The following is a 24,586-nucleotide window of genomic DNA, read 5'->3' on the forward strand; positions in this document are numbered from 1 at the left end:
CCAAAAGTGACAGTGATACGTCTCTCCCTCTGCTGGGCACTGGCCTCTCTCCTGCTGCTCCTGCTTTCTCCTTCTGGAGCCATCTCCACACCACCCACTCCTATACCACTTGAACAGTCATGGCTTACCCCTTTCAAAGATCCCAATGTCCCACACTAGTCTTGCCAAACAAAACAAACCCCCAGAGTCACTAGTCCACACTAGGTTTTGTTAGCCCATCTGATGACATACACCTACAATGATTTATTAGCATAGCTGCTAAATTATCTGTGGCTTGACAAAATCTGTGGCTTGACAGAATCAAATGGAGTTTGGCTTGCATGGTCACCTGGGTTAGGTTTATGCTCGCAGAGGCAACCAGACAAGAGGCCTGCCCAATGCTGAGTCAAGTTCTGAAATGCCAAACATCTGCCACATTCTGTCCTACAAAGCCCCATATAGGATTGCTACCTCTCAAAGAGAGAGTGAGATTCATTGAAATACATGCATATTAAAAGTGATTTTGCATTGCCTTGCAGTGGAGGTGCACTAGGGCCAGAGTGCTGGGTGCTGACTTGGTAAGGTTACAGAGGCTTCCAAGTCAGCCTTTGACATGGCCCAGTAAGGGCTTGCTGGGTTCTCTCCCACGCCCCAGTTCTGGGAAGGTACACATTCCAACACACCCACCTTCACCTACCCCATCCGCCAGCTCTCTGGAGTTGCCCAAGGCCCGTCTCATTGCAGGGGGTTTGCAGGAAGCTGGATGATCGCTGGATCCCTTGCAACTCGTAGCCAGTGGAAAGTCCCCAGACAGACACTTCAGGCTAAGGGAAGTGGCCCAAACCTCGGGTCCCTCAGCTGTGTGTGTGTGTGGGGGGGGACAATCAAAACTGTCCCTGCTCCTTCTGGCTGCTTGACACAAGCTGGCCGGGTTTTGGAAACAGCAGTGGCTCCACCCCTCCCTACATTTCTTCTGCAAGGCTGCAATCCTGTGCTCGCTTACGTGGGGATATCTCAACAAAATGGGGACTGCAAACCTGCAGAGGATTGCTTGGTAAAGAGTACCGTAAGTCTGTTTACAAGTCCCGGAGACAACCCTGGGACATTTATGAGAAAAAAAGCATAGGGTTGGGTTGGAATGCTTGTGTCTCCAATGGAAAAAAACTACATTTTCAGACTTTTTTTGCCAAAGCATTTGCTTTAACTCTAAAACCATTATGTTCCTGTGTAAATGGAAGTTGACACAGGGAAGGGACCACTTTACCTACTATTAACCCCCTGTGACCAAGATGGCAAACACCCCATCTCTCTCAGATATATCTATATCGATTTGTTCCTCCTGAGAATAGCCTGCATCGTTATCAGCTTGTGGCACTGCAGTAAGTAGCCCCAAAGAGTCCACCCAGCAGCAGCAAATGCTGCCCCATTTATCTTTTGATCAGCAGCGAAGGCACCAACCCAATGCAACAACTGCTTTGCAATCTTCATTGACAAGGTTGTGGGCAGGGGTCAGCCCCGGCAGACCCTTGTCAATTACACTGGGTGAGGGAAACATCCTCTGGCATCCAAACGGCTGGCTAGAGCATCTGTGCCTAAGGGCTGGGGGGGGGGGAGGATGTTGGGGGAGAAGAGAAGAGGAAAGGAAGGCAATCTGGAACCCATAAGCTCTCTTGATGTTTGCATTATCGTGGAGGACTGCATTGGTCTGTGCACGGCCCCTCCCCTGGAACGCCTTACCCTATCCGTAAAGGGCATTAACAACATTTTCATAACGTCCCTCCTCTCTTTAGCCCTTTAGGAAGGGTGGAGGGAAAGGAGGGTGAATAAGCAGATCCTTGAAGGTTGGAGTAACTCAGAAAGCCTTTGCCGCTCTGGAAGCCGTGGGGCTTTTTTTCGGAAGGGTCCCACCTTTAAGGTTGCCCCATTCGAACCTCGGGTCGCCTTGGCCTGGATGCACCACGGCCTGTTAGATCCAGGTCCTTGCCGCGTCTACTGAGGGGGAAGGGAGGGAGATTCGCAAAGGATGAAAGAGGAAAGCATGTGCCCAGATTCGCCGGAGGGGAGCTTGGTGACCAGCGAGGAGGAGAGCGAGAGGGTCCCCAAAAAAGGCCTGCGCAAGAGGACCCAACTAGGCAAGCCCTTGGCCTCGGCTCCCCTGCAGGAGTGCAGTGCCCCCTCGCCCCAGGGGAAGCGCAGCAAGCGCAGCCCGGTGCCACAGACCTTCGAGGACATGCACACGCAGCGGGTGATTGCCAACGTGCGGGAGCGCCAGCGCACCCAGTCGCTGAACGACGCCTTCGCTGAACTGCGCAAAATCATCCCCACGCTGCCTTCCGACAAGCTCAGCAAGATCCAGACACTCAAGCTGGCGGCGCGATACATCGACTTCCTCTACCAGGTTCTGCAGAGCGATGAGCTCGACCACAAGATCTCCAGCTGCAACTACCTGGCCCACGAGAGGCTCAGCTACGCCTTCTCCGTCTGGAGGATGGAAGGGGCCTGGTCCATGTCAGCATCCCACTGAGACCCACCGGGAAGGTATGTCCTGCTCCATGCTCTTCTCCTACCTTGCACTTCTTCTCTAGGCTGAGTTCCAAGACCAGGGCATGGTTAGCTGCAGACTGCTCTTTAACTGTAAAAAGTTGTAGTGCACATACAAAAAAAGCACAACTTTGGGCATGTGCAAAATATCTTTCCAATCGCCAGTGAACAACCATAACCAGCTGCCAGATATCTGCAACTAGGCATAAGGGCTTTCTGGTCAGAAGGTTGAAAAAACATGGTACCCTGACAGTCTTTAGATTTGAGCAGTTTTAGACTACACAATGTGGAAGTTGAAAGTGGCACATTCCTACAACCAATGGACACATGCCTTTCTTTCATCCCACAGTCACTTCTGGTCCCCAGACCTGCTTGCCAGAAGATAGCGGGTAAGGAATAACCACACTACAGGCAAATGACTCCTCTCTCTAAGACATCAGCATAAAACAATGTGCACACTGTCATTTGTCCCCTGTAAAAAAAGTAAAAAAAAAAATCCCATGTCATTTCATAAAGACATTGAACAGGGATACAAGAACTGCATCCTAAGCACACTTCTTTGGAAGCAAGCCCCTCTGCATTTGGTAGGACTTGCATTCGAAAGACGGTGCTTAGGACTGTGCAGCACTTTGCATGGGACTGGGGGGGAAAGGTAAACTTGGGTCAGCAACTTGGGTTGTTGTTTTGTTAGAAATAGGCCTGGGCTGTTGTTTTTTTGTCCCTCCTAATTGAGCAGTTCCTGGATTTCAGTAGCAAAATCCACCACAAACTGCTGGATATGCCAAGCAGGTGCTGGATCTCAGCTGAAACCGACATGCTTGAGCTGGGCATTTTTATGTGTTTGATTAAGCTCAACCTATATGTTCATGTGTATTCAAATTTCATGAACCATTTATTTCTATAAATGGTATTTATGTAAGCAGAAATGCCACAAATATGTATCATTTTCTGTGCCTGTTGCAGTGCCAGCCCAAGACGGTCTCTCTCTGCCCCTCTCTCTTGGTGCCTGAGCAGAGCTCACCGAGACCAACATTTTTGTAAAGTCTCACTTCACCATTCAGATACCGATTCCTGCCAATGGCTTGTCCACAAATCCAGATAAATTCAGAGATGGTCAGGCCCAGAAGATGCCTTTATCCTTTTAAATGAAGAGCTGGATTGTAGGGAATTAAGTACAAATTGCTTTCTGTTTTGGCTGTAGGTTGTAATCCAATGTCAGTCATATTTAGAGTAGAGCCACTGAAATGAATCGAGAGGACTAAATTGTGCCTTCTGATTTCAGTGAGTCACTTTGGAGTACGACTGATGTTGTATACAATGTTTTATCTTTATTTTGTGTTTGGAAGGCACACCCATTCCATATCGCCTTTATAAGCAGGCCAACAAATTTTTCACCAGGGACACATTGCATTCATCCATTTCTAATAGAAATATAAAACCTACACTCACTGAAACGTACATTCAATCCCCCACAATTCTCCTCCATATTAAACACATTCATAATGAGACAAATAGGCATGCCAGAGCCCCAAACACACTTCATAACATGACTTGCAAAGGCATCCTGATTTTTGTATATTATGCACAAACCATCTGTCACCCTTTTCATGTTCCTGCAAGAGAAGCTAGCTCTGCTGTTCCCATTTCACAGACTTGGAAATGGAGGTTGATAAAAAGAGCCAATCGCCTGGATGCCTGTTCATGTGCCTGCCCTGGATAACAATGGCACCTGATCATTATTTCTATGTGTGAAAATGATGTATACTTCCCTCAGAATAAAACCACACTTTTGGCATTATATGGTAAATGTAAACAGCTAGCATCTCCTGCCTCCATATGTGTAATCACAAACATGGATTAAAACTGCACCACTGCAGATGTGGTTTTAAATTAGGATGCCACAAATAGATAAGATAAGATAAGATAAACTTTATTCGGATTAGCCAATGGCCATAGCAACATAAAACAAGCAATATATACAAATAAAATATATACAAATAAAAAAGACAGCAATGGGTAAAAAGGGCAATCAAATGGCCAAGATTATCATTCAGATAGTGGCCCTTAATCTCATTGCACCCTTGATAAACCTAGCAACATTTGCTGTTGTCTGATCATTTTTTATGCCACAAATATTTATGTGCTCCTTGCTGCCTCAAGTAGACCTTAAATGCTACCCCACTTCCCTCTGCAGTTAGGGTCAACATTTTTAAAAGTCTCACTGAACCATTTGGACCTAAATTACTGCCTTCACCTATTCTTTTCTTGCAGAGGGCAATGAGTTCCTTTGGACATGGTTTAAAAAAACCCAAAATTCAGCCGTCTGAAGCAGCTTGCATCACTTTGCTGCATGGTATGATTGGCTCAGTTTTGGTGCATTAAACTGCAAGTTTCCTGCTGTAAATTCATAGACTGAATATTCAGGGAGCCAGTTTGTGATTATTACCATCAGATCCACACACAGCCACCCCAAATTTTTTTCAGGGTGTTGCGCAAACAAGCTAAACGCACATCGGATGTACAGCAATGATTCAAATCAGAGAGAGAAAGGCTTCTATGCTCTTGAACAGGAAACATGATGCACAGATATGCCTACCTCAGTTAATAGATGCACATGAAATGCACTGCAGAACAAAGATTCGGATCTGCATTGCAAAACAGAATAATTGTAAATCAGCATGTGGGGAGACAGAAATACCGAGGCAGGTTTTAGACACCCCTAGTTGGCTACATTGCTTGACACCCTGACAAGTCTGCTGTGACTTTAAGGGTTTCCAGGAAGGAAGAATTTCACGAGCTGTGATCCCTTCCCCTGCCCCCCCCCCCCAACCTGGATTTCTCTCATTTAGAAACTGAAGAATCTGGTCCTGGATGCCACTAAGGTTGCCCAGGGAGTTAAAGAATGCTATAAGGTTACTTATTCATATCAAACAGGTATCTGATGCCAAGACAAAAAAAGAAAGAAAAAAGGAAACTTGCACTAAAGTACCCCAAAATTCTGCAACAAGGAAAGCATAATTATGTGACCCATATAAGATATGGGCAAAATTTCACAACCTCTCTTCTTTTGCATCATTTATCCTACATTTTATTCTTCCTTTGCATACATTTCCCTGCACATGCTAAACATCATGAAGTGATGCAAATAACTGTGTGACAGAGCAGGGAAGCCCAGTCTTCTGGTGGCCAGAACTCTTGTTCAGCAAGCATAGTCTTGCAACCATAAGGACTAGAAAGCTTAGGGTAGGGGAAGAGATAGAACTTAGTGGTGGTGGCGCATCTGCTTTGCGTGCAGGTGGTCCCAAGGTACAAATCCTGGCATCTCCAGGTCGTGCTGGGAAATAATTCTGTCAGAAACCTGGAGAGCCACTGGCAAGCCGTACCAAGAGTACTGCGCTTGAGCTGGATAGACCAGGCGTCTCTCTCTGCGGGAGCAGCTTCCTATGCCTTATGAAAAAAGCAAGCAAGCCAGGATTCATGTGGCCCAGTCCTTACAACTCTGCTTTCTAGTGCTTAAAGACTTGGGGCAGAGGCCCACGGCGCAACTCTGCATAATATTTGCATATGCTGATTTCTATGGATAGATGCCTCTGATAAATTGCAATGGCATGTGAGGAGCAGAGGTCTCACCAGGATGAAATAGGGAAAGTGAATATATATTTCTTTTTATAAAGGGGAGGCAGGAGATCCGAGGTCTGCTGCAAAAGACACGAGACATGGGCCCTCTAGGCCACCTCCTAAATACTCCCCTGCTCAAACGCTAAGTTCCACTGCACTTTAGGGCTACCAAAACTCCAAGTAAGCATGCAGAGGATGGAAGCTTTCAGAAATGAAGGCTGCAATCTTGCACACATTTAGATGGTTAGTTAAGTCCCATGGAATTCATTGGGACTTACTTCCAAGTGAAGCTGCACAGAAATGTGCTACAAACTCCACAGTCAATATTCCAATACCCCCCCCCCCCCAGTGAGGAGAGGTTTCTGCAGAATGCTGCTTGACATTTTAAAAGACAACCCCGTCCACCTCCGATCATTCTGTTGACTTCTTCAGTATACAGCCTGCTTTTCTGGACCAGCTGCTCCCCAAAGCAGCTGACCAACACCTTTATAAAAATGGGAACATTTGATTTCAAATTGAAAACTAGCAAGCAGAAATATATATCAAAATCAATGCTTGTAAAAACAGGAAATGGCATCAATTCTTCAAAATAATGAGAAATGATTGAATTAAGTAGCTTGCCCTGTCCTCCTAATGGGGTCAATGGAACAAATTTGATGCATCACCCTGCCAACACCCTGCAAAGGAATTTCAGAACCATGTAGGTGCAACCCTGGAAATGCCAAATCTTACCTCGGACAGTGGCATCATCCGCAAAAGTGTACATTCAAAAGCGCACACTCCAGGATCAGCTCTGCACATGCTGGAACAATCTTCTTGGTTAGCATGTCCCATCCATGGCTTAAGCCCCTGGGATGGGATGAAAACAAAACAGGGCAATTAATGCTGAAGAAAACGGTGATTGCTCTTTGAGATTGCTGCAGGCAGAGTATCACCCGGAAAGAGGAAAGTATATCAGACCTAGCCTGATCTCTGACCCTGTGGCTACTCTCTCCCACAGGGCAATAACCTCTCATGATGCCCCCCCCCTTTGGCTCAGCCCCCTTTTATTATACAACAGTGAATTCAGTTTTTGTTTTCTGCCATATGTTGGAAAAATATTGTCTGCTGCCGGAGGAAGGAGAGCTGAAGCATGGGGGGGGGGGGAAATCTAACCAACCTGAGAGTCTTTCCCCTTGGCCCCTCAACCTTCAGGATGAGTCTGGGTAACATTAGCTCCGGGGTCATTCAGTCAGGAGGACAACACCCCTCAGCTGGGCTACAGTTAGAACTGATGGAAGCCCGAGACTGATGGCCTATGGAGGTTTCCATTTTCTCTAGGTTGGTTCTCACTTCGTACCTTGACAATGATCATGGGCACCTTGCAAGCCAGCGCAAAGTACTTACAGTAAGTTCCAAATATATACAGCACGTACTGGATTTTTGTAGCCTATGAGTCCCATGATATAGGGACACGGGTGGCACTGTGGGTTAAACCACAGAGGCTAGGACTTGCCGATCAGAAGGTCGGCGGTTCAAATCCCCGTGACGGGGTGAGCTCCCGTTGCTCGGTCCCTGCTCCTGCCAACCTAGCAATTCGAAAGCACGTCAAAGTGCAAGTAGATAAATAGGTACTGCTCTGGCAGGAAGGTAAACGGCGTATTCGTGCGCTGCTCTGGTTCACCAGAAGCAGCTTAGTCCTGCTGGCCACATGACCCGGAAGCTGTACGCCGGCTCCCTCGGCCAGTAAAGCGAGATGAGCGTCGCAACCCCAGAGTTGGCCACAACTGGACCTAATGGTCAGGGGTCCCTTTACCTTTACTAAATCCCATGATCTATGTGCTCAGTCCTTCCATTAGAATCAATGGGGCTTAAGTAGCAGCTAACATTGGCCAGGCTGTGAGTGCATAAGGAACAATCCTCAGTCCTGCTCAGATCCATCAGTATTGCTACCCGAGTAAGCAGCATCTGATTGGGGCAAACAACTCTCACAAATCCAAAGCACAGGGGGAAATAAAGAGAAGTCCCCTAATCAGACTTTAGGCAAGGAAATCTTGGAGCACTTTGTGCTCCTGGATGCTGCAAATAGGTTCTTTCTGCTCTTGAAATTCTGTTAGAAAGGCTGGAGCTGCACAAGCTGTGGGAGACTTCTGTGTTAGTAGACTTCTGTGTTATGCCACAGGCCTGGTTCCCCAACTGAAGCACCCATTCACTTCAATGGGACTTGCGAAGGTCGTGCTTTAGGACTTCTTGTCTGCACTGCCGAATTAGTGCATGCCCAGTGTCCCCTTCTCCACTTGTCCTGTGGCTCCTTCGCTGTGCCACATGCAGCAGAAGAGCCGTAGCACAAAGACGGAGCATCTGCTTTGCACGCAAAAGGTCCCATGTTCAGTTTCTGGCATTTCCTGGTACGGCTGGGAGAAACCTCAATCCAAAATGCTGGAGAGCTGCTGCCAATTAGTGTAGACAATACTGAGCTAGATGGGCCAACGGTATGACTTTGGAGAAGGCAGCTTCTTGTGGTCCTGGGCTCACCCTAGATTCACTACACTACATTTGAATTTCAGATGTTTTCAGGAGGAAAGTTGGTGGAACCACCTGCCACCTGGTTCCCATTTAACCACCTGGGTCCTTTGGTTTAAGTGGCATTTTGCTTATTTATTTTCCCACTTAATTTATTTTCCTCTGGACTGTTGCCATTTTTAAACCTGCCAATCAATCAACTCATGGCAGTGAGCGCATAAGGAGCAAAATGACTTCAGTTTTAAAAAACAAAAGATGAAGCTGTATTGCAACAAAAATAGCAAAACCAATACACGGTGAGCTAAATTCAGAGCCATCTAACCCATCCATGCTCACTATTAAAATGAAAGAGCAAGCAAAGCATTTCCCTGCCACCTCCAAAATGTAGCAAGTCTTGCATTCCATCAAGTTACCGATGGGAGAATGTTTCAGAACAAGATTAGAGAAGTCCTGCAATGCAGAACATCGAAAGCTACTTTATACCGAGTCAGACCACTGGCCCATCTATTTAAATTTACTGCCTTTATATCCCAGCCTCTTTTCATCATGGAACTCAATGTGTCCTGCATTGGACTCCCAGGTGGTCACCCATTCAGGTACTAAACAGACCCAGACCTGCCTAGCTGCCGCCAGGTGTCTGCCTCACGTACCTTTAGGCCAAACCCTGGCATCTAGCTCAGTACTGCCTCTAGCAGCTCTCACTGTTCCCTGAAGACCAAGGGAGGAGCAGAAACACTGTCTCTTGATCTTCAGAAAATAGTCCCTACAGAGCAAGAGACCTCACCTGTCCTCCTCATCACTGCGCTGGGCTGGGCCAGGAGAGGAACCTCTCCTCCTAGCTTAGCACTGCAACAGGAACATCACTGCTGCTAGAAGATTTTTGCACACAGGAAAGAGGATGGTGCCACACCAGAGGGAGATGGTGCACCTTTGCACGAACATTGGGGGGAAGAGAAGGAGGTGCCTGATTTTGGGAAAGGGCTGCTAGGCCACCAGAAGTAGCTTTGCAGCCTTTAGATATACCTGGGCCATATGCAGACTGTGGGTTCACCACCCCTGCGGTAGAGTCTCAGGTGAGGTTTTCCCCCCCAGCCCTCCGTGGAGATGGCAGAGGCTGAAGTGGAGATCTTCTGCTGGCAAAGCTGGTGCTCTTCCAACAAATGATGGTTCTTTCCTAGAACAGATTTGAAATGAACAGCTGTGATGGATACTAATTTGATTAACCATAGTATTTGTTGCTACTGGATTTAAAACCAAAACCAAAATGCGCAAACCTTACAAATACAAGTTGGGGTCTATAGGGGGTGGGATTCGCTGGATGTATGTTGCATCATCAAGGGGTGGAATCTGGAGAAACGGCCCTCAAATAGGCTCTAGTGTACCAACAGGGTGATTTTCCTTCTCCTTTAGTTATTTCTGGTGCAATCAAGCGTATGCATGCTCACTCAGAAGTTAAGTCCCACTGTGTTCAATGGAGCTCAATGCCAATAAAGTGTGCACAGGATCTTAACCTCAAACTGAGAACTGGACTACAATCCCAAGGAAATTGGGAATGTGTGTGTGGAAAGTGTCTCAGAAAATGCATGCCAGGTTACAGCAGGCATCCCCAAAGGCCAGTTCCATCCCCACTTTTAGTCTGCTTGCTGAAGGGAAGCCAATAGTAGGTGGCCCAGATTAGGTGGAAGTCAGTCCCCAACCTTCATGATCACATATGGTGCCAATGCTTCATTGAAGCATGTAGGAAGCACATATCAGTTTTGGGCTGGCAAACATCATTTTGACTTAAATGTTTTCCTGCAACACTCTCCCCCCACCTGCTGCATGCTCCCAGCACACGCACAAACACATGCTCACTTTCCCATACTTTAATTATTACCCAAGTTTATGTATCAAAGTGATTCTGAATAAGAGAATACCACATACCTTATCAACAATTGGTGCTATTCAACCAAGTGTCACTTAGAGTAGACCCCCTTGAAACTGATGAGCATAACAAACTTAAGGTCATTTAATTCCAGTAGATCTACCCTGAGCAAAATTTAGCCGCATAACACCTATCATGAAATTCAGAATAAAATGAATCACAGTACATAGCTCTGAGGTCACATTTCAGGGAAAGCCTCCGAAAAGAAAAATACCAAAGCAAGAGTCTGAAGCTTAACACGGCTGGTGCTTGCCTAATATAAGTAGGAAAGGTGTTTCATAAGGCAGGTGCTGCAACACCTTGCTCCCGATTATCTTGGAGTGGACATCAAGAGCACAGGGCTCTGCTCAAAAGGTTTCTCCTGACAAACAAGGTGACTGGACAGAAGCACATGGCGTAAGGCATTCCATGAGATATTAATACCACTAGGATGTGGGAGAAGTTCCATATTGTTTGCATTTTAATAAGAGACTACCTAATTCACACTCCTTGAATCCAAACACAAGAAATTTGGACTTTTCTGAATTTTGCAATGCAGTTCCCCAACCTAATAATGGGTACAAAATTCATATATTCAGGGGAAATGTGCATAAATGCATACATTCGTGAAAACACCACAGAAAAAATGCATTACATTAGGTGAAATTGCTTGCAATAATGTTAGGTGAACTTCACACAAAAATGCTGACAATTTTTTCATGTTGTTGTTTTTTTAAAAAAAGAAACCCGAATGGCTGCCGGAATGTGGAAAGCTGAATTTAAGGTTGCAAAGATGAGAAATTGAGGCAAAACAAAACGGACATATTTGTCAATCCTTAATATCACCCATGCCACCCAAAGCTACCAAAAATGTTTTAAAAAGCAAGAATTCCATGAAAATAAAGGGCACAAACTGCCAATGCCCCATTTATGTTCCCAGAAGGAATTAGCATGTATATGAGAGGGTGCTCAGAAATCATGACGGAGCACCGGGGAGGGGGCTGCTATATAACTCAGACCCTAGAGAAGTATAGGCTTGTCCCTGTGTGATGAAGCCGAAGCCTCTCAGATCTGGGTTTGGTTCTCAGTGGGTTGTGTTGTTGCTGTTGTTGTTAAACCTAGGATAGTGGGTGCTTTTGGACTTTAGCACTTCCTGCCAGGATCACACATATATTCAAGTAGATGCCGATAACGCCCTTTGCGCAATAAGAATGCATCTTCATAACTCACCATAAAAGAAAAAGGCTACGTTGCAATAAATAACATGGCTAAACAGTGCTATTGCATAACGGATCCATTTCCAGTAAAGAAATAAGTAGGACTTTGTGTGGTAAGATAAAAACCACTCGGCAGTGATGTTGTATAACGTCTGCACAAATTCCGTGAAAGCAAATCGAAGAGATTACTCAACGTTCGCTTTGTCTGGAAGTGACCACTGGCTCCTTTCCAGGGTTTGCATTTGATTGAAGGCAAAAACCCATTTCTTCTGAAGTGAAATTCCAGTCATCCCTCGGCTGGAACCCTGGAAAGCCCCTGCCAGCCTGTGTGGACAGCGCTGAACTAAATGGACCAATGGGTCTGATGTGATACAAGGCACGTTCCTGCGTCTGCGGGGCAGGCTGCAGTTAATGAAGGAAAGGCACCAGGTGCACAGGTGGCAGAAAGTTTTGTCATTATGCTTAATAAATTCCCAAGTTGTCCCCAGGCATTCAAAACAAGTTTCACAGATAATGTTCCAGCAAACTACAGGGGTAGCTTGGGTTACAAACTCAGCTAACCTAGACGTAGTGTTGTTGTTGTTGTTGTTTAGTCGTGTCCGACTCTTCGTGACCCCCTGGACCAGAGCACGCCAGGCACTCCTGTCTTCCACTGCCTCCCGCAGTTTGGTCAGGCTCATGTTCGTAGCTTCGAGAACACTGTCCAGCCATCTCGTCCTCTGTCGTCCCCTTCTCCCTGTGCCCTCCATCTTTCCCAACATCAGGGTCTTTTCCAGGGAGTCTTCTCTTCTCATGAGGTGACCAAAGTTTGGAGCCTCAGCTTCAGGATCTGTCCTTGGGTTAAGAACTTTGCCCCGGGATGAGAACGGAAATCATGTGCTGGCAGCACGGCAGCAGCGGGAGACCCCATTAGCAAAAGCGCTCCCCAGGTTAAGAACAGTTTCAGGTTTAGAACGGACCTCCGGAACGAATTAAGTTTGTAACCCAAGGTACCACTGTATAGCTCAATTCAAGTCTTTACTGTGGGGCCAGAATCTGGCCTGATTCACATATCACTTATCTTTAGGCAGGCAAGCCTCAGGGGGATGCTGGATTCTATACTAATCTCTCTTTTCACTCTCTCTCTTCTCTCTCTCTCTCTCTCTCTCTCTCCTCCTATGCATTGTGCAAGTTTAGACTTAAGATACAAGCAGCCCTAGCCTGCTAATTCTGGAGGGATGTGGCCTGGGTGACGCAGCAGGCCTCCTTGCCTCCTGATGCAGCTAGCCAGACACAAGAAGCAAAACGAAACTAGGATACATTCCCACGGCCTGTGTACTCAGCATCTCCCTCCCTCAGGCCCCTGCTCCCCACCCTTCATGGCAGGCAAGAAGGGGCAAGCAAAAGGGCCACGGAAGGAAGAGGCAGGGCCACAGCTACCTTTTCTCTCTTTTTAAATCAACATATTAAAGGGCAATGAAGTGGCAAGCCTGCGGCAAGGGTCGGTGCAGCGCATGGAACATGTGAAGTCTGTGCCCAGAGGGCTTATGGTCCATCTACATCAGGGATGGGGAACATCTTGCTCTCCAGATGTTGCAGGACTCCACCTCCCATCAGCCCCAGTCAGAAAGACCAAGGCTTATTAGAGGGTGATGCTGGGAGCCGTTGTCTAGCAACTTCTGGAAGCTTCCCCACTCAGGTCAGCATTAGCTGCACAGATATCTAGTGAACTGGGAGATTCGATCAGTGATTCTCAAAGGATGTGGCAGGAGAGGATGACAAGTGTGGCGGGATACTTTTTCAAAATGAGAGCAAGAGCACTGGCTATTCTTCTACAGTTCTCCATATTGTTGTGAACAGGGATGTTCAACTTGGACAAATATGAAAGACTGGAAAAGAGAAAGGCTTCTTTCTCTTTCTGTTGAGGAGAGAGTTTGTTTGTCTCAAGTAAGACCCAAATGTAAATGAGATTACCCAGCAAAAACACGCTCACTCCTCTCACTGAGTTTGTATACATACTTATTGCAAGAGGCTTGTTTATAATTATATTTTGGGAATGATTCATGTTCCTCTGTAGCTGCATTGTTTTATACTTTCTGGTTGTCCTGTGATCTTATTATAAAGTAGTTGGGTTCTGTGCTATAAATCATGCACTGCTGGTTGGTTGGTTGGTTGTTTGTTAACAATAAAAAATTCAGTGCGGCACCTTTTTTTTTTTTATTCTGAAAGAGTAGCCCAGAGAAAAAACGACCAATGGATTAGATGATCAGTTTAAGGGTGGGATAGTCTCTGGACAATAGGCAGAGAAGCACAGCAAAATGGCTGCTCTGCTGGAAAGATTGTGCGAAAGCAGGTGGTGGCAGAGTGGGGTGGAGAACAGGGAGCTTGGCAAACAGCGAGCATCTCCCAGCCCAGATTGTAGCACGTCCACACTGCTACTTTTTATACCAGTTTAGCTACTAAGGTTTCTTCCCTGCGCCCCATTGTGGTTTCATTAGGGTGCTGTGCTAATCCCAAACACCCTCTAAGCTACAGTTCCCAGGGCTATGGGGGGGGGAGGCAGGGGGGAGAGAAGCGGGAATGGCTGTTGGTCATACATGTCAGCTCAATACGGCACGTTTTACTTGAATGTCTCTTCCACTCCAGCTCATCATATTTAGCCCTGCCACTGTGCTTCAAAGTGCTCAGAGCACTTCACAGATCTCCTATGAAGATTTCCTATGAAACGAATGAAGCTTAAAGCTTCAGGGCCCCGATCCTAGAGGCAGTGGTGGAGCATTCTTTGCTGGCACCCAGGGCAGGTACGTGTGTGCCAGGTGCGGGAGCTGCCTTGTGGGGGGAGGGCGCACTGCTGGAACGATCCCCAGCCACCGGAGCTAAGTGGGGCCGCACTGCACTGCACTGCCTGCCCAGCCAGTGCCACCCTGCTTTGAGGAGTGTACTCACGGCGCCCTACAAGCCCAGCACCACTTTGCAAGACTTGCAAAAACAGTGCAGGATGGCAGGGTGCGTGCCTGTTGCGTCCTTCTCACCCACTCTCCAGCTGGATGACATTGTGAGGAATACCCCCTCCCAAAAAAACCCTGCACCTGGGGTGATGGTGCCCCAGACTTGCCCATGCTACACCTCCACCAGATTGGAGCCGCAGCCGAGAAAGCCCTGGCTCTAGTTGAGGCCAGCCTAACCTCTCTGAGGCCTGGGACCTTCAGGATGTTTTTATTTGCAGACCGTAGGTTCCTCTGTGGGGCATACCACAGAGGCTTAAATTATCATTTATTACTAAATGCAATTTACAAATTATTTATTTAAGATTAGGATCTAATAGTAATATTAATAAGAATATAATGCATATTAGAGATTAAGTTGGAAAACCATTAGTCGAGGAGGAGGGAAGTTCTAGACTTATATAGCCAAATGTTTTTATTTATTTATTTATAAGATTGATGTTATGATGGAAAATATTTGGAAAAACCAATAAAAATTATTATAAAAAAATAAAAATAAATGAACTGCTTAGGAGAACCCAGTAAGTTTATGGAAGAGACAATTTAAACCAAGAACTTCCTCGTTCATTGCTCAACCTTCAGGGCCACAAGACTAGATTTTATTTTATTTTATTATTTTTAAAGAACTAGAGAGTCCCAAGAATCCATGCCTAAAATTGCAGTGTTAGAATCGCTTGTTCAACAACTGCATTATGGTGGAGTGGAAAGAATACCCATCTGATTTTATTCTTACGAAAAGCAGACATGGTCTGCCTGATCTTTGAGGGTGCAGAGAGATTTGAATCAGAGCTGTGGCACTGGAAGACAGCCACCGTAGGGTCATTTTGGGGTGGGGCTTTAAGTGACCACTGTACCAGCAAAGGATGGAGAGCTGCACTGCAGCCCTGTCCCTCTTGGGACTTATCTCCAAAAGCCCCCCAACATGTCAGGGCTGACGGAGAAAGAGCATGATGTGGACGACTGAGAGGGGAAGAGCCAAGCCTGTTTTCAAAGAGGGTCCATCCATCTCAGTAAATGCTGGCTTGGGTTTCTTTGTGGGGAGAGGGGACTTTGGCCTTGTTAAATCTTGCACAGAGATTAAAAGGGAGAGGGGTTTCCAGGATGGGCTTTTCAAAAAATCTTGGCTGGTGCATTGTTCGCTCATCCCAAGCATTTCGCTTTTGAAAGCAGGAAGGTGTGAGTTATTGCTACACATAAGGCCAAACTATTCCATGTGTTCCAAGGCATGATTGATTTTCACTTCTCTACATTGTTTTCTTGTTTAACGGCATTCGCGGGAAGCGAGTGATCAGGCTCTTGGCAAATGGTGTGGGTGTGTAAACCCCCGGGCTACCACCCCAACAACCCCCTCCCTGAAGATTGGTATTTGCAGAAGGGCCGTTACTATTGAACATTTTTTTTAATTTTTCCCTCTGCCAATTCCTCCCCCCCCCCCCCCGGAAAAGCATTTCCCCCTGGATCCCCCCCCCCCCCCGGGCCTTAATGTTCCTCTTTCCAAGAACTGCCCATCAAGGACAAAGGCTCTGTCCAGATTTTTCATCTCTGAGGTGGGCTGGTCCAGGGCACCAGCACTGCAGAGCTCCCAGGCCAAAAGGAAAACCACAGCTTCTACCCCCCCCCCCCCCGAAATCTTCCACCCAACCTTTTGTGGCTCCCCCCCCAGCTTTGTTAACTGCAGCTCCTTTCCCTCACTCCATACAAGTTGAACAGAGCAAAAATGTATATTAAAAATCAATCAATATATCATTTGTAATGGAGGAGGATGGGGGGAAATGTGCCTCCCATTAAGAAAACTCTTAACGGGTTTTATCCTCCACTCCAAAACAATGATTCAAAAGATCTGAGGGTGGTGGTGGGGAAACATGATTTTAATCCCCCCCCCCAATATTGCACTTTAACCTAAAGTGGCAAACAATCATAAAACACTAAAATATGAAATGCAAAAGATTTCAACAAAACAAGATAGTAAAAGTCCAAAAATAAAATAAAATTCATAGGAGCAGGATATAATAGCGGGATCTCACTAACTAAAACAACAGCAATCTGAAAAAAATTAAAACCCAGCAAAGTAGACAGGCAAACAGGTTCTGCCGACTCAGAATCATCTTTAAAGAGCCGGCTGCTTACAGCCGTTTATTGAGCTTTTGGCTATTTAATGAGCATTCCTTTGAATTTCTTTTCAGGGTAGTTAGGTGGCGTTTATACCAAAGCAAGTGTGATCCTGTGCATTTCCTCACCAATTTCCCATCTTTGGGAAAATCGATTTGTTGTGCAACAGCTCCAATCAACTATAATTGTACTTGAATTTGTATGTGATTTGATCCAGTGTTTTGGGGCTAGTGGCATTTTTTTAGGTGGAGTTTTTTTGTTTGTTTGTTTTTTGAAATTTTAACTGCACTGGACTCTTTTGGCTCTGTTTCCTTTCATTCTGAAACAAATGGCAAGTGCACTCACTGCCCCTTTACTATCAAGCCAGGTTCAAGCTACTTGTTTTAATTTACAAAGCCCCCGAACGACTTAGGTCCAGTGTACCTTAGGGATCACCTGAACCCTGAAGCCCAGCTCGATTACTAAGATCATCTTGAGGAGGATCATTGGCCATTCCCTGAGTTGGTGGCGCTCACTTGAGAGTGACAAGAAACTGAGCCTTTGGCATCATTGGCCCAGTGCTATGGAATCCCCTGCCAACTGAGATCCAGAAGGCACCTTCTGTGCCAACTTTTAAACACCTGCTAGCACTACATAGTTAGCTGGGGAAACAACAAAAGACGGATTTCTGCCCAACTGCTTCCTAATTTCAACAGCCTTAGATTCAGGGACAAGCAAGCGTCCCGTGACTAGAGGCCTCATATGGTGTGCACACTCATTTATTTCATCCCACGTCTCAGCTCAAAGAGGTTTGAGAAAACTCTGCAAAACATTTGAGCAGTGAATCCATCCCAATGATCTGCCCGCATCCTGCTTGCTCAAAAGCCCCTGCTGACATGAATGGATTACTTACGCAAGCAGCTTAATGTCGGAGCAGCAACCTTGCGCAAGTTCACTGCTCTGATGGGACACCGCCCACCCACGGTGACCACTGATGCGATGAGCAGCAGGATGGCCATTTCAGAAAGGTCACTGTAACTGTGTCTCTAAGAGACACTAGCAGAGACAAATGCTTATCTCACGGTGTGAAAAGCTTTACTCAACCGACTGCATCTCAAGCTGCTGCAAGTACAACAAGAGCTTCTGACCACATCAGACAGACAGAAACTTAAATATTCCCTATGACTATGGAGAACCAAACTTCTCCTCAACTTCCTTTCCCTTCTTAGTTAGTGATCTTGTTGCTTTCTTCTTTCTTACAACCTGTATTTTAAACTTTGTTTCTGAGTCAAAATGCTGAGTTGGTTTGAAAATGCAAGAGAGAACAAACCCATGTGGATCTCCTCTGCCTGCAATTTTAGATCTTCTAAAGGCTAAAGGAGATGCGCTCCAAATATGATGCTGCCACTGGTGGCCTATTGGCACCACTTTTAAGTGTGCCTGAATTCAGCTGTCAGGGAGAAAAAAGCCACTGCTTTCTAGTTTTGGAAAAGCCCACAGAGGCAGCATCAGCCAAAAGCCACAAGTGCATTTAAAAGCATTTTGGAATACCCCCCCCCCCGCATCAGATAATGTGCATGGCCCCTTCCGGAAGATATGCTGTTCCCACCTTCAGGTGTCATCACATTCCCTTTCCCTGGGTGGGAACTTGGCTCACACTGTTCTGCACCCAGGAGTGCCAACTAGAATAAAATATTGTGGGGGCCCAGGTAAGCCCCACCTGCATAATCAATCACATGATGCAGTGCACACACATGATTTCAATGGGAATGCCCATAAACTTTGTGGGGGTCCAGCCCCCTCAAATATTTCATTGTGAGGGCCAAAGCCCCACAGCCCCTAGAGCTGGCTCCTATGTCTGCATCTAAGTTTGGAAACAACCCCAAAAGGTATCCTTCTAGCCTGCTCCAACACTTTCATTCACACACACAGAGCTCTGCAGTGAAACTGACAAGACTGAGGAAAGCCTGATCAATTTCATGAGAAAACAGAGAGGAAGACTTCGAGAGAAACTGGCATCAGGGAAATCCATATTGTTTCCCCTAAACTTGCCAGTTTCAGTAGAAAGCAGAAAAGGTGTAGGTGGAGAAACTGGTGAAAACTGACAAGGTTTTCCTACATTAGTTTGTTGGGGGAGGAAAAGATGAAAAAGAGAGAAAGATTGGGGTGGGGGGCACTGCCACTCTTTTCAGAAGGGATCCAATCACACACCAGCGAATACAGGTTGCACAATTATGGTTTATTGGGAGGTCTTGCTCAACAAACCCACTTCCATTAAAATGGGAGTTTTGTGGTAAGGAAATTGATGGACGGAAATGCACTGGCAAGTGTGAGGCAGCGCTTGCTTTGACGCAACTTCATCCAGCCTTCCCAAATAAGCAAACCAGAATGAATGTTCATGAAATAACTTCCCTTGTCTAACATCCCTGCAAACAAATCAGGACAAAGGCTCCACAAACAGTTCCTCTGGAAGTGTTCTATACGTATGGAGATAAATGAAAGAGAAAGGAGCAGGAAGTTGTTCTCATGCACATACACCCCTGCAAAAATGGCGGGAAGCGGAATTGTGCTTCAGTTACTTCCACTCACAAGATGCACAATAACAGTATAAGAACATTTTAAAATGCATTGTTGCCTTTCACACCAATGGCAGAAGAAACACTCAACTGTGCTTTTAGGGCGTCAGTTACAGATTGCAGACCCAGCCAAGGCTGTCATGTGTAGTTCAGCCCCAACTGGCATGCTTGAAACTTGACCGCCTTAGCAGCTCATCAGCTGCTCCATTTCTCCTCCTTCCTTGCATTCCAGGAGGGACACAAGAGGGGGAAATGGGGAGGAGCAGGCATTGAAAGTGTGAAAAGAAAATCCAAGTAATTTAATGTGATGTGGCTATGCTGATGATTTAGTCCAAGTAATTTAAGGTGCTGATGATTTATGGTGCCGGGGGCCTTCTCTGTGGCTACAATCCCAGGCTCCACAAGTCCGGGCCAAGAGAGATCTGGCTAGCCCCACTTCTAGTTACCTTCAGCCAGCAAGATTTTACTTAATCAGATTTCCGGTGGAAACAGTTAACCAAGATTAAACTTGAAAATAAAAGAGGGTGGCATTTGGATGAGGGTGCTGTGTAGATGCTGCACGAAACTTGTCCTGGCAGCCCCAAGTCCACAATGAAGTGCCCTGTGGAAGGACCCTCCGGCAGGCCTGGCAGGCACAGCTGCTGAAATCCTTTCTCCATGCAGCTCCCAAAAGGTTCAGAATGTCTGATCCTCCCTTTTCTCTACTTTTGGCCCATTAGCCAACATGCAACAAACAAACAAACAAACAAACAAACAAACAAACAAACATTGCAACAGGATGCTTTTACTCTGATGTTTTACCTGTCTCTTATGGCTGTTTTCAACACACTTTGTTGTATTCCATTGCTGGACTCCAACCCTCAGCACCCTTAGCTAGCAGGACCAGCGGTCAGGGCTGATGGGAGCTGTAGTCCAGCAATAGCCAGGGACCCCGCTGTGTCCCTGCTCCCCACCTGCCTCCTCACTTTGCCTAATGGTATAGGTCTGGCCATGAGGATGGTGGTTCCTAAGAGGAGCTCAAGAGGAGGCAAGCAAGGACGACTTCTGAGCTTCGCCTCTTTCACTTAACATAAGTGGCAGCCCTGCCACCCCAGACCCGGCGGTGTGGGAGTGTGGTGGTGTGTAGGGACCTTTGATGATAGCTTTACACAATGCATTAGTGCTACATGTAACTTGGAGAGTGGAGTATTCCTGTAACATAAAGAGCTGGACTGTAGGTACTTAGCACTCGTTAGGAGCAGATAAATCTTTAAAGCAAGATAGAGTTACAAAGACTTGCTGATCAATATATATATATATAATCCTCATCTGGTTTGTGATCCCTGGATGGTGGTTTTCAGCTGCTTTCATTTAAATAATAAGGAAATGCAGTTCAAAAGGATCAGCTCTCTCATCTCAAAGGGGTTTTATGCATTTAATTTCCTTTGGAGAACAGGCCCCGGAGAGGACTGGGGAAAAGAGAGGCACTAAATATGAGCTAGCCCAGCCAATCAGAAGGTGCAACTTTTAGACGTTAAAGGTTTCCAACAGAAGCAAAAAGGAGGAAGACTTTCAGGCCAGGCCAGTGCCTTCCATATGTCAACATCCTTGAAGGTTTGGGCTTAACCTCCTGAGACTACCCTGAACAAACAGCTGATAGTTTAACCTGTTCAGTTGATTGTTATCACTTCAGACTGGAGACAGGGAATTTTATTATTATTGAAATTATTGCATTTCTTAATACAGCTCTGCCCAAAGGACTTTCAAAGCAATATATAGCATACCAACCAACAATAATGGCATTGGAAAAAATGAACCAGGGCACAAATGAATTTTTTAATGCCTCCGTGCACAGAGAAATCTAGCACATTGTGGTAAGAGTTGTAGCTTACCCTTCTTGACATACTGGTTTTCTATGTGCCGGGTTGAGTGCATTCAATCCTGCCATCTCCCATTGAAGTAGAGGTTAGAACTTGTATACCATGCAATGAGCTACTTGCTGAGAGACGAACGCCCAGGCACCCAGATGGCCTCATCCGTTCTGCTTAGCAGGGGGGAGCCATGGTGATAGTACTTGTTGCATCCAGTATAAATACAGACCTTCTGTAGGCCAGGCTGTTTGTTCCTCTCCCATACAAATACCCCCTGTAAGTTGTCAGTTTGAGTTTGCCACTGATTTCTTTTTGTGGGTTTTGTTTCTCCAGGTCCCTTCAGGAAGGTGGCCAGCAGGTAACACGCTTCTGCCTCACCCAAGAGCAGCAACAGAGGAACTCTTCTCCAGAGAAACTCAGGGCATATACTCTGTATGATTCTCCATCGCCAGCTCAAAAATGAGACCAAACGTGACCACCATCCTCTTGGGGAGAAGAGAGCCCAGCTGAGATCTAGGATGGAGAATCCAGACTTTCCACCATTACTCTGGGAAGAACTGCAGACATAAGCGAGGCAGTGACTCAAAGCAGGCCCAGACTGCTTTTGCTTGTAACAAGCTGATCTCAAAATGTATATCTAGAACTCTTTCGATGAGCTAATTTATTTTTGAATTTGCAGGTTTTAAGAATAATTGTTTTATTTTCAATAGCTTTCTGCTTCCCGGGAGGTTCTTTCCACCTGCTCCCCTCCAGCTATCCACTAGGACCCAAAACAACAGGAATGACTTAAATCCTCTTGAGGTGATCTCCTGTCACCCTCCTTCAACAAGGACTTGAGCTCTAAAAGCCTCACTCCCTCCTCTCCCAATGGGGTTATGGTTATTCTGCTGCCAAAAAAAAAAAAAAAAAACCATATTCTGTACATGCTCAGGAGCATTACACTTTTGGTGGTGCTAGTTTATGATTCAAGGCTAAATCCTGCCCCTAAAAAGCAGGAAGCAGGTGAGACCCAGCTTCCTCCATTGAGGTCAGCTTGCCCCTTCTAGTGATCCCACAATGGCCCATTCTGGCCCAAGTCTCATTGGGATAAGCACACCTTGCTATTGCCTAACACAGCTACTCACTGCTGCTAAATGGTCACCATATGGTGGTGGGAAATGAGAGAAACCAAATGCTTCTGGGGTGGATGTGTATCTATCAGCAGCACAGGCTCAGTAAGTGGTGCAGTGGTCATTCTGTCTCCCCAGGGAACCCTGGGAACTGAGGGACTCATAGAATGTAGTTCTGTGAGAATTCTGAGAACCCGCACCAAACCACAATTCCCAGGAACTGTGGGACTGGGTGAGCCATTAATCTTAAAGTAGCCTATAAAACAAACCCAAATTTATACTTCAGACATACTCATTTTTTTTCTGAACAAAGTGGATTGCAAAGGATGCAAGGCCTTCATTGAGAGACTGCAACTCAGTGGTGGAGCACATGATGTGAACTGCCCTGAGATCTTATGATAAAGGGTGGTATAGAAGTCCTGATGATGATGATGATGATGATACTTTGCAAACAATTTCCCAGACATCTGGCCTCCAAGGAATGCATTGCCTGCTGCCATGTGACAGCGACAGATGTGGCACACTCTTTCAAGGCCAGATCTGCTGCCTCCTTGACAGTCCTCCCCATGTTGCATCTACAGTGGCCTCTGGGCAAAGAGGAGGTGCTGCTGGCCTCCTGACACCCTTGTTCCTGATGTAGATCTTCACTCACTACTGACAAGGAGGTGGGCGCCATTTTGTGGTATGCCTCAGGTGCCAAAACGTCTTGGGCCGGCTCTGGTCGCAGACTCAGTCTCTGGCATCTCCAGGTAGAAGGATCAGGAAACTGATGGTGGCAGAAGAAACCCCTCTCCACCAAGATCCTGAAGAGTTGATAGTCCTTGGAAAATGGCCTGACTAGTCCAAGGCAGCTTTCTTTGCCAGGGTTACTTGGCGACTGTGCTGATATCCCATCATTCCCCTTGTTGGGTGGCTTAAGGCTGGAAAATGACACTTCCTCACTAAATGTAACTGACACGTTCTTTGAATTGCTTCACGGGGCAGAATAACTGCCGAGCCCTTGCCTGTAAGCTACCTACTGAATTATGGTACATAAACTGGGGGCTTGCAAAAGGGATGAGGCCAGAGGTGACCACTGGAACATATACCATAGAGAGCAGTAGCCCTGGCTACTGACCATGCTTACTGGAGCTGGTGGGAGTTGCAGTTCAGCAGCCTCTGGAGGGCCAAAGGTTCTGATTTAGAGAGGTGTGGGAAGCAGGCAGACAGTTCCCATTCCCAGATAGGAGGAGGAGGAGGGAAGGGGGTCACCTGCTCTTGCCTTTAGAAGTAGCTTGACTATCTGCAAAAACCAGAATGGGAAGCTTTTCACTGCCAGCTGGAACATTGCTGGCTCATGCCTGCAGATCCAACTGCTATACAGGCACAGCTGAGGAGGGTGTTAAAACAGCTGGCAACCCCAGCCTCCTGTTTCAAAGAACACAAAGCACCTGTATCTTTGAACAGTTCCCTGATTCTACAAGACAAATGACTATTGTTATGTATGGTTATATGGGTCCCTGGAAAGACATTCAAAGGGCATAAATCCCTTTGCAAATGGCAGGAAGGACGTACTTTGTAATTATTCTGATCTGATAATGCTATAGATGTATAAACATACATATGGAGAAACAGAGGGAGACTTTTTTAAAAAAGTTGTTTTGCAATTGTTTAACCCCCCCCCCCCCCAATTCAGGGCTTTTGGATCTTGCTAAATCTCAAGCACTTCAAAACACAATAAAAGCTATGATGGTGCCCTTGTTTGCAGATAAGACTAATATATTTTCCAGGATTCAAAAACAAGCCAACATCCTCCACCCAATATAACATGTGATTTTGTAGTAAGAATGTTTTTTAGAGAGCCTTACCAACAAGGCTGTCAGCTTTCTGAACTGCTCCTGCGCATCTGCCTTTAACTGCTGAAGTTAAGCAAACATTTTAAAAAGTTCAGCAGAAGCCTGGAACTTAGAGGGAAAGCAAGGAGAGCTGTTCCTGCTGTGAAAACAAAGTGCTAAATATCTGCACGATGAGTTGCTACTTAAGGTACAGGAACTGCCAATAATAACGCTGGCAACCCTTTGGTCACAAATTTTACTAGATTCCAGGCTTTAGATGTGTCACAAATTTTACTAGATTCCAGGCTTTAGATGTGTAGTGTGGATGTGAACCTAGCCTGGCATCACCTCTTCCCCACTGCACACAACACAAACATTATTGTATTGTTTTGTATATTATTGTAT

The 24,586-nt window shown here is 46.1% G+C and overlaps 1 protein-coding gene across 1 annotated transcript; it reads left to right on the top strand.

Annotated features, from left to right (window-relative positions):
- The first annotated feature begins 1,712 nt into the window (after positions 1-1,712).
- Positions 1,713-24,101, top strand: LOC310671909 (twist-related protein 2-like). The gene is made up of 2 exons (XM_083428351.1): positions 1,713-2,517; positions 21,592-24,101. Exon 1 carries the CDS (start codon positions 2,003-2,005, stop codon positions 2,501-2,503), a length of 501 nt encoding a protein of 166 aa, XP_083284477.1. The 5' UTR covers positions 1,713-2,002; the 3' UTR covers positions 2,504-2,517; positions 21,592-24,101.
- The last annotated feature ends 485 nt before the right edge of the window (positions 24,102-24,586 follow it).

The sequence above is a fragment of the Podarcis tiliguerta genome, assembly GCF_965153285.1.
Source record: "Podarcis tiliguerta genome assembly, chromosome: 2".
Taxonomy (NCBI): Eukaryota; Metazoa; Chordata; class Lepidosauria; order Squamata; family Lacertidae; genus Podarcis; species Podarcis tiliguerta.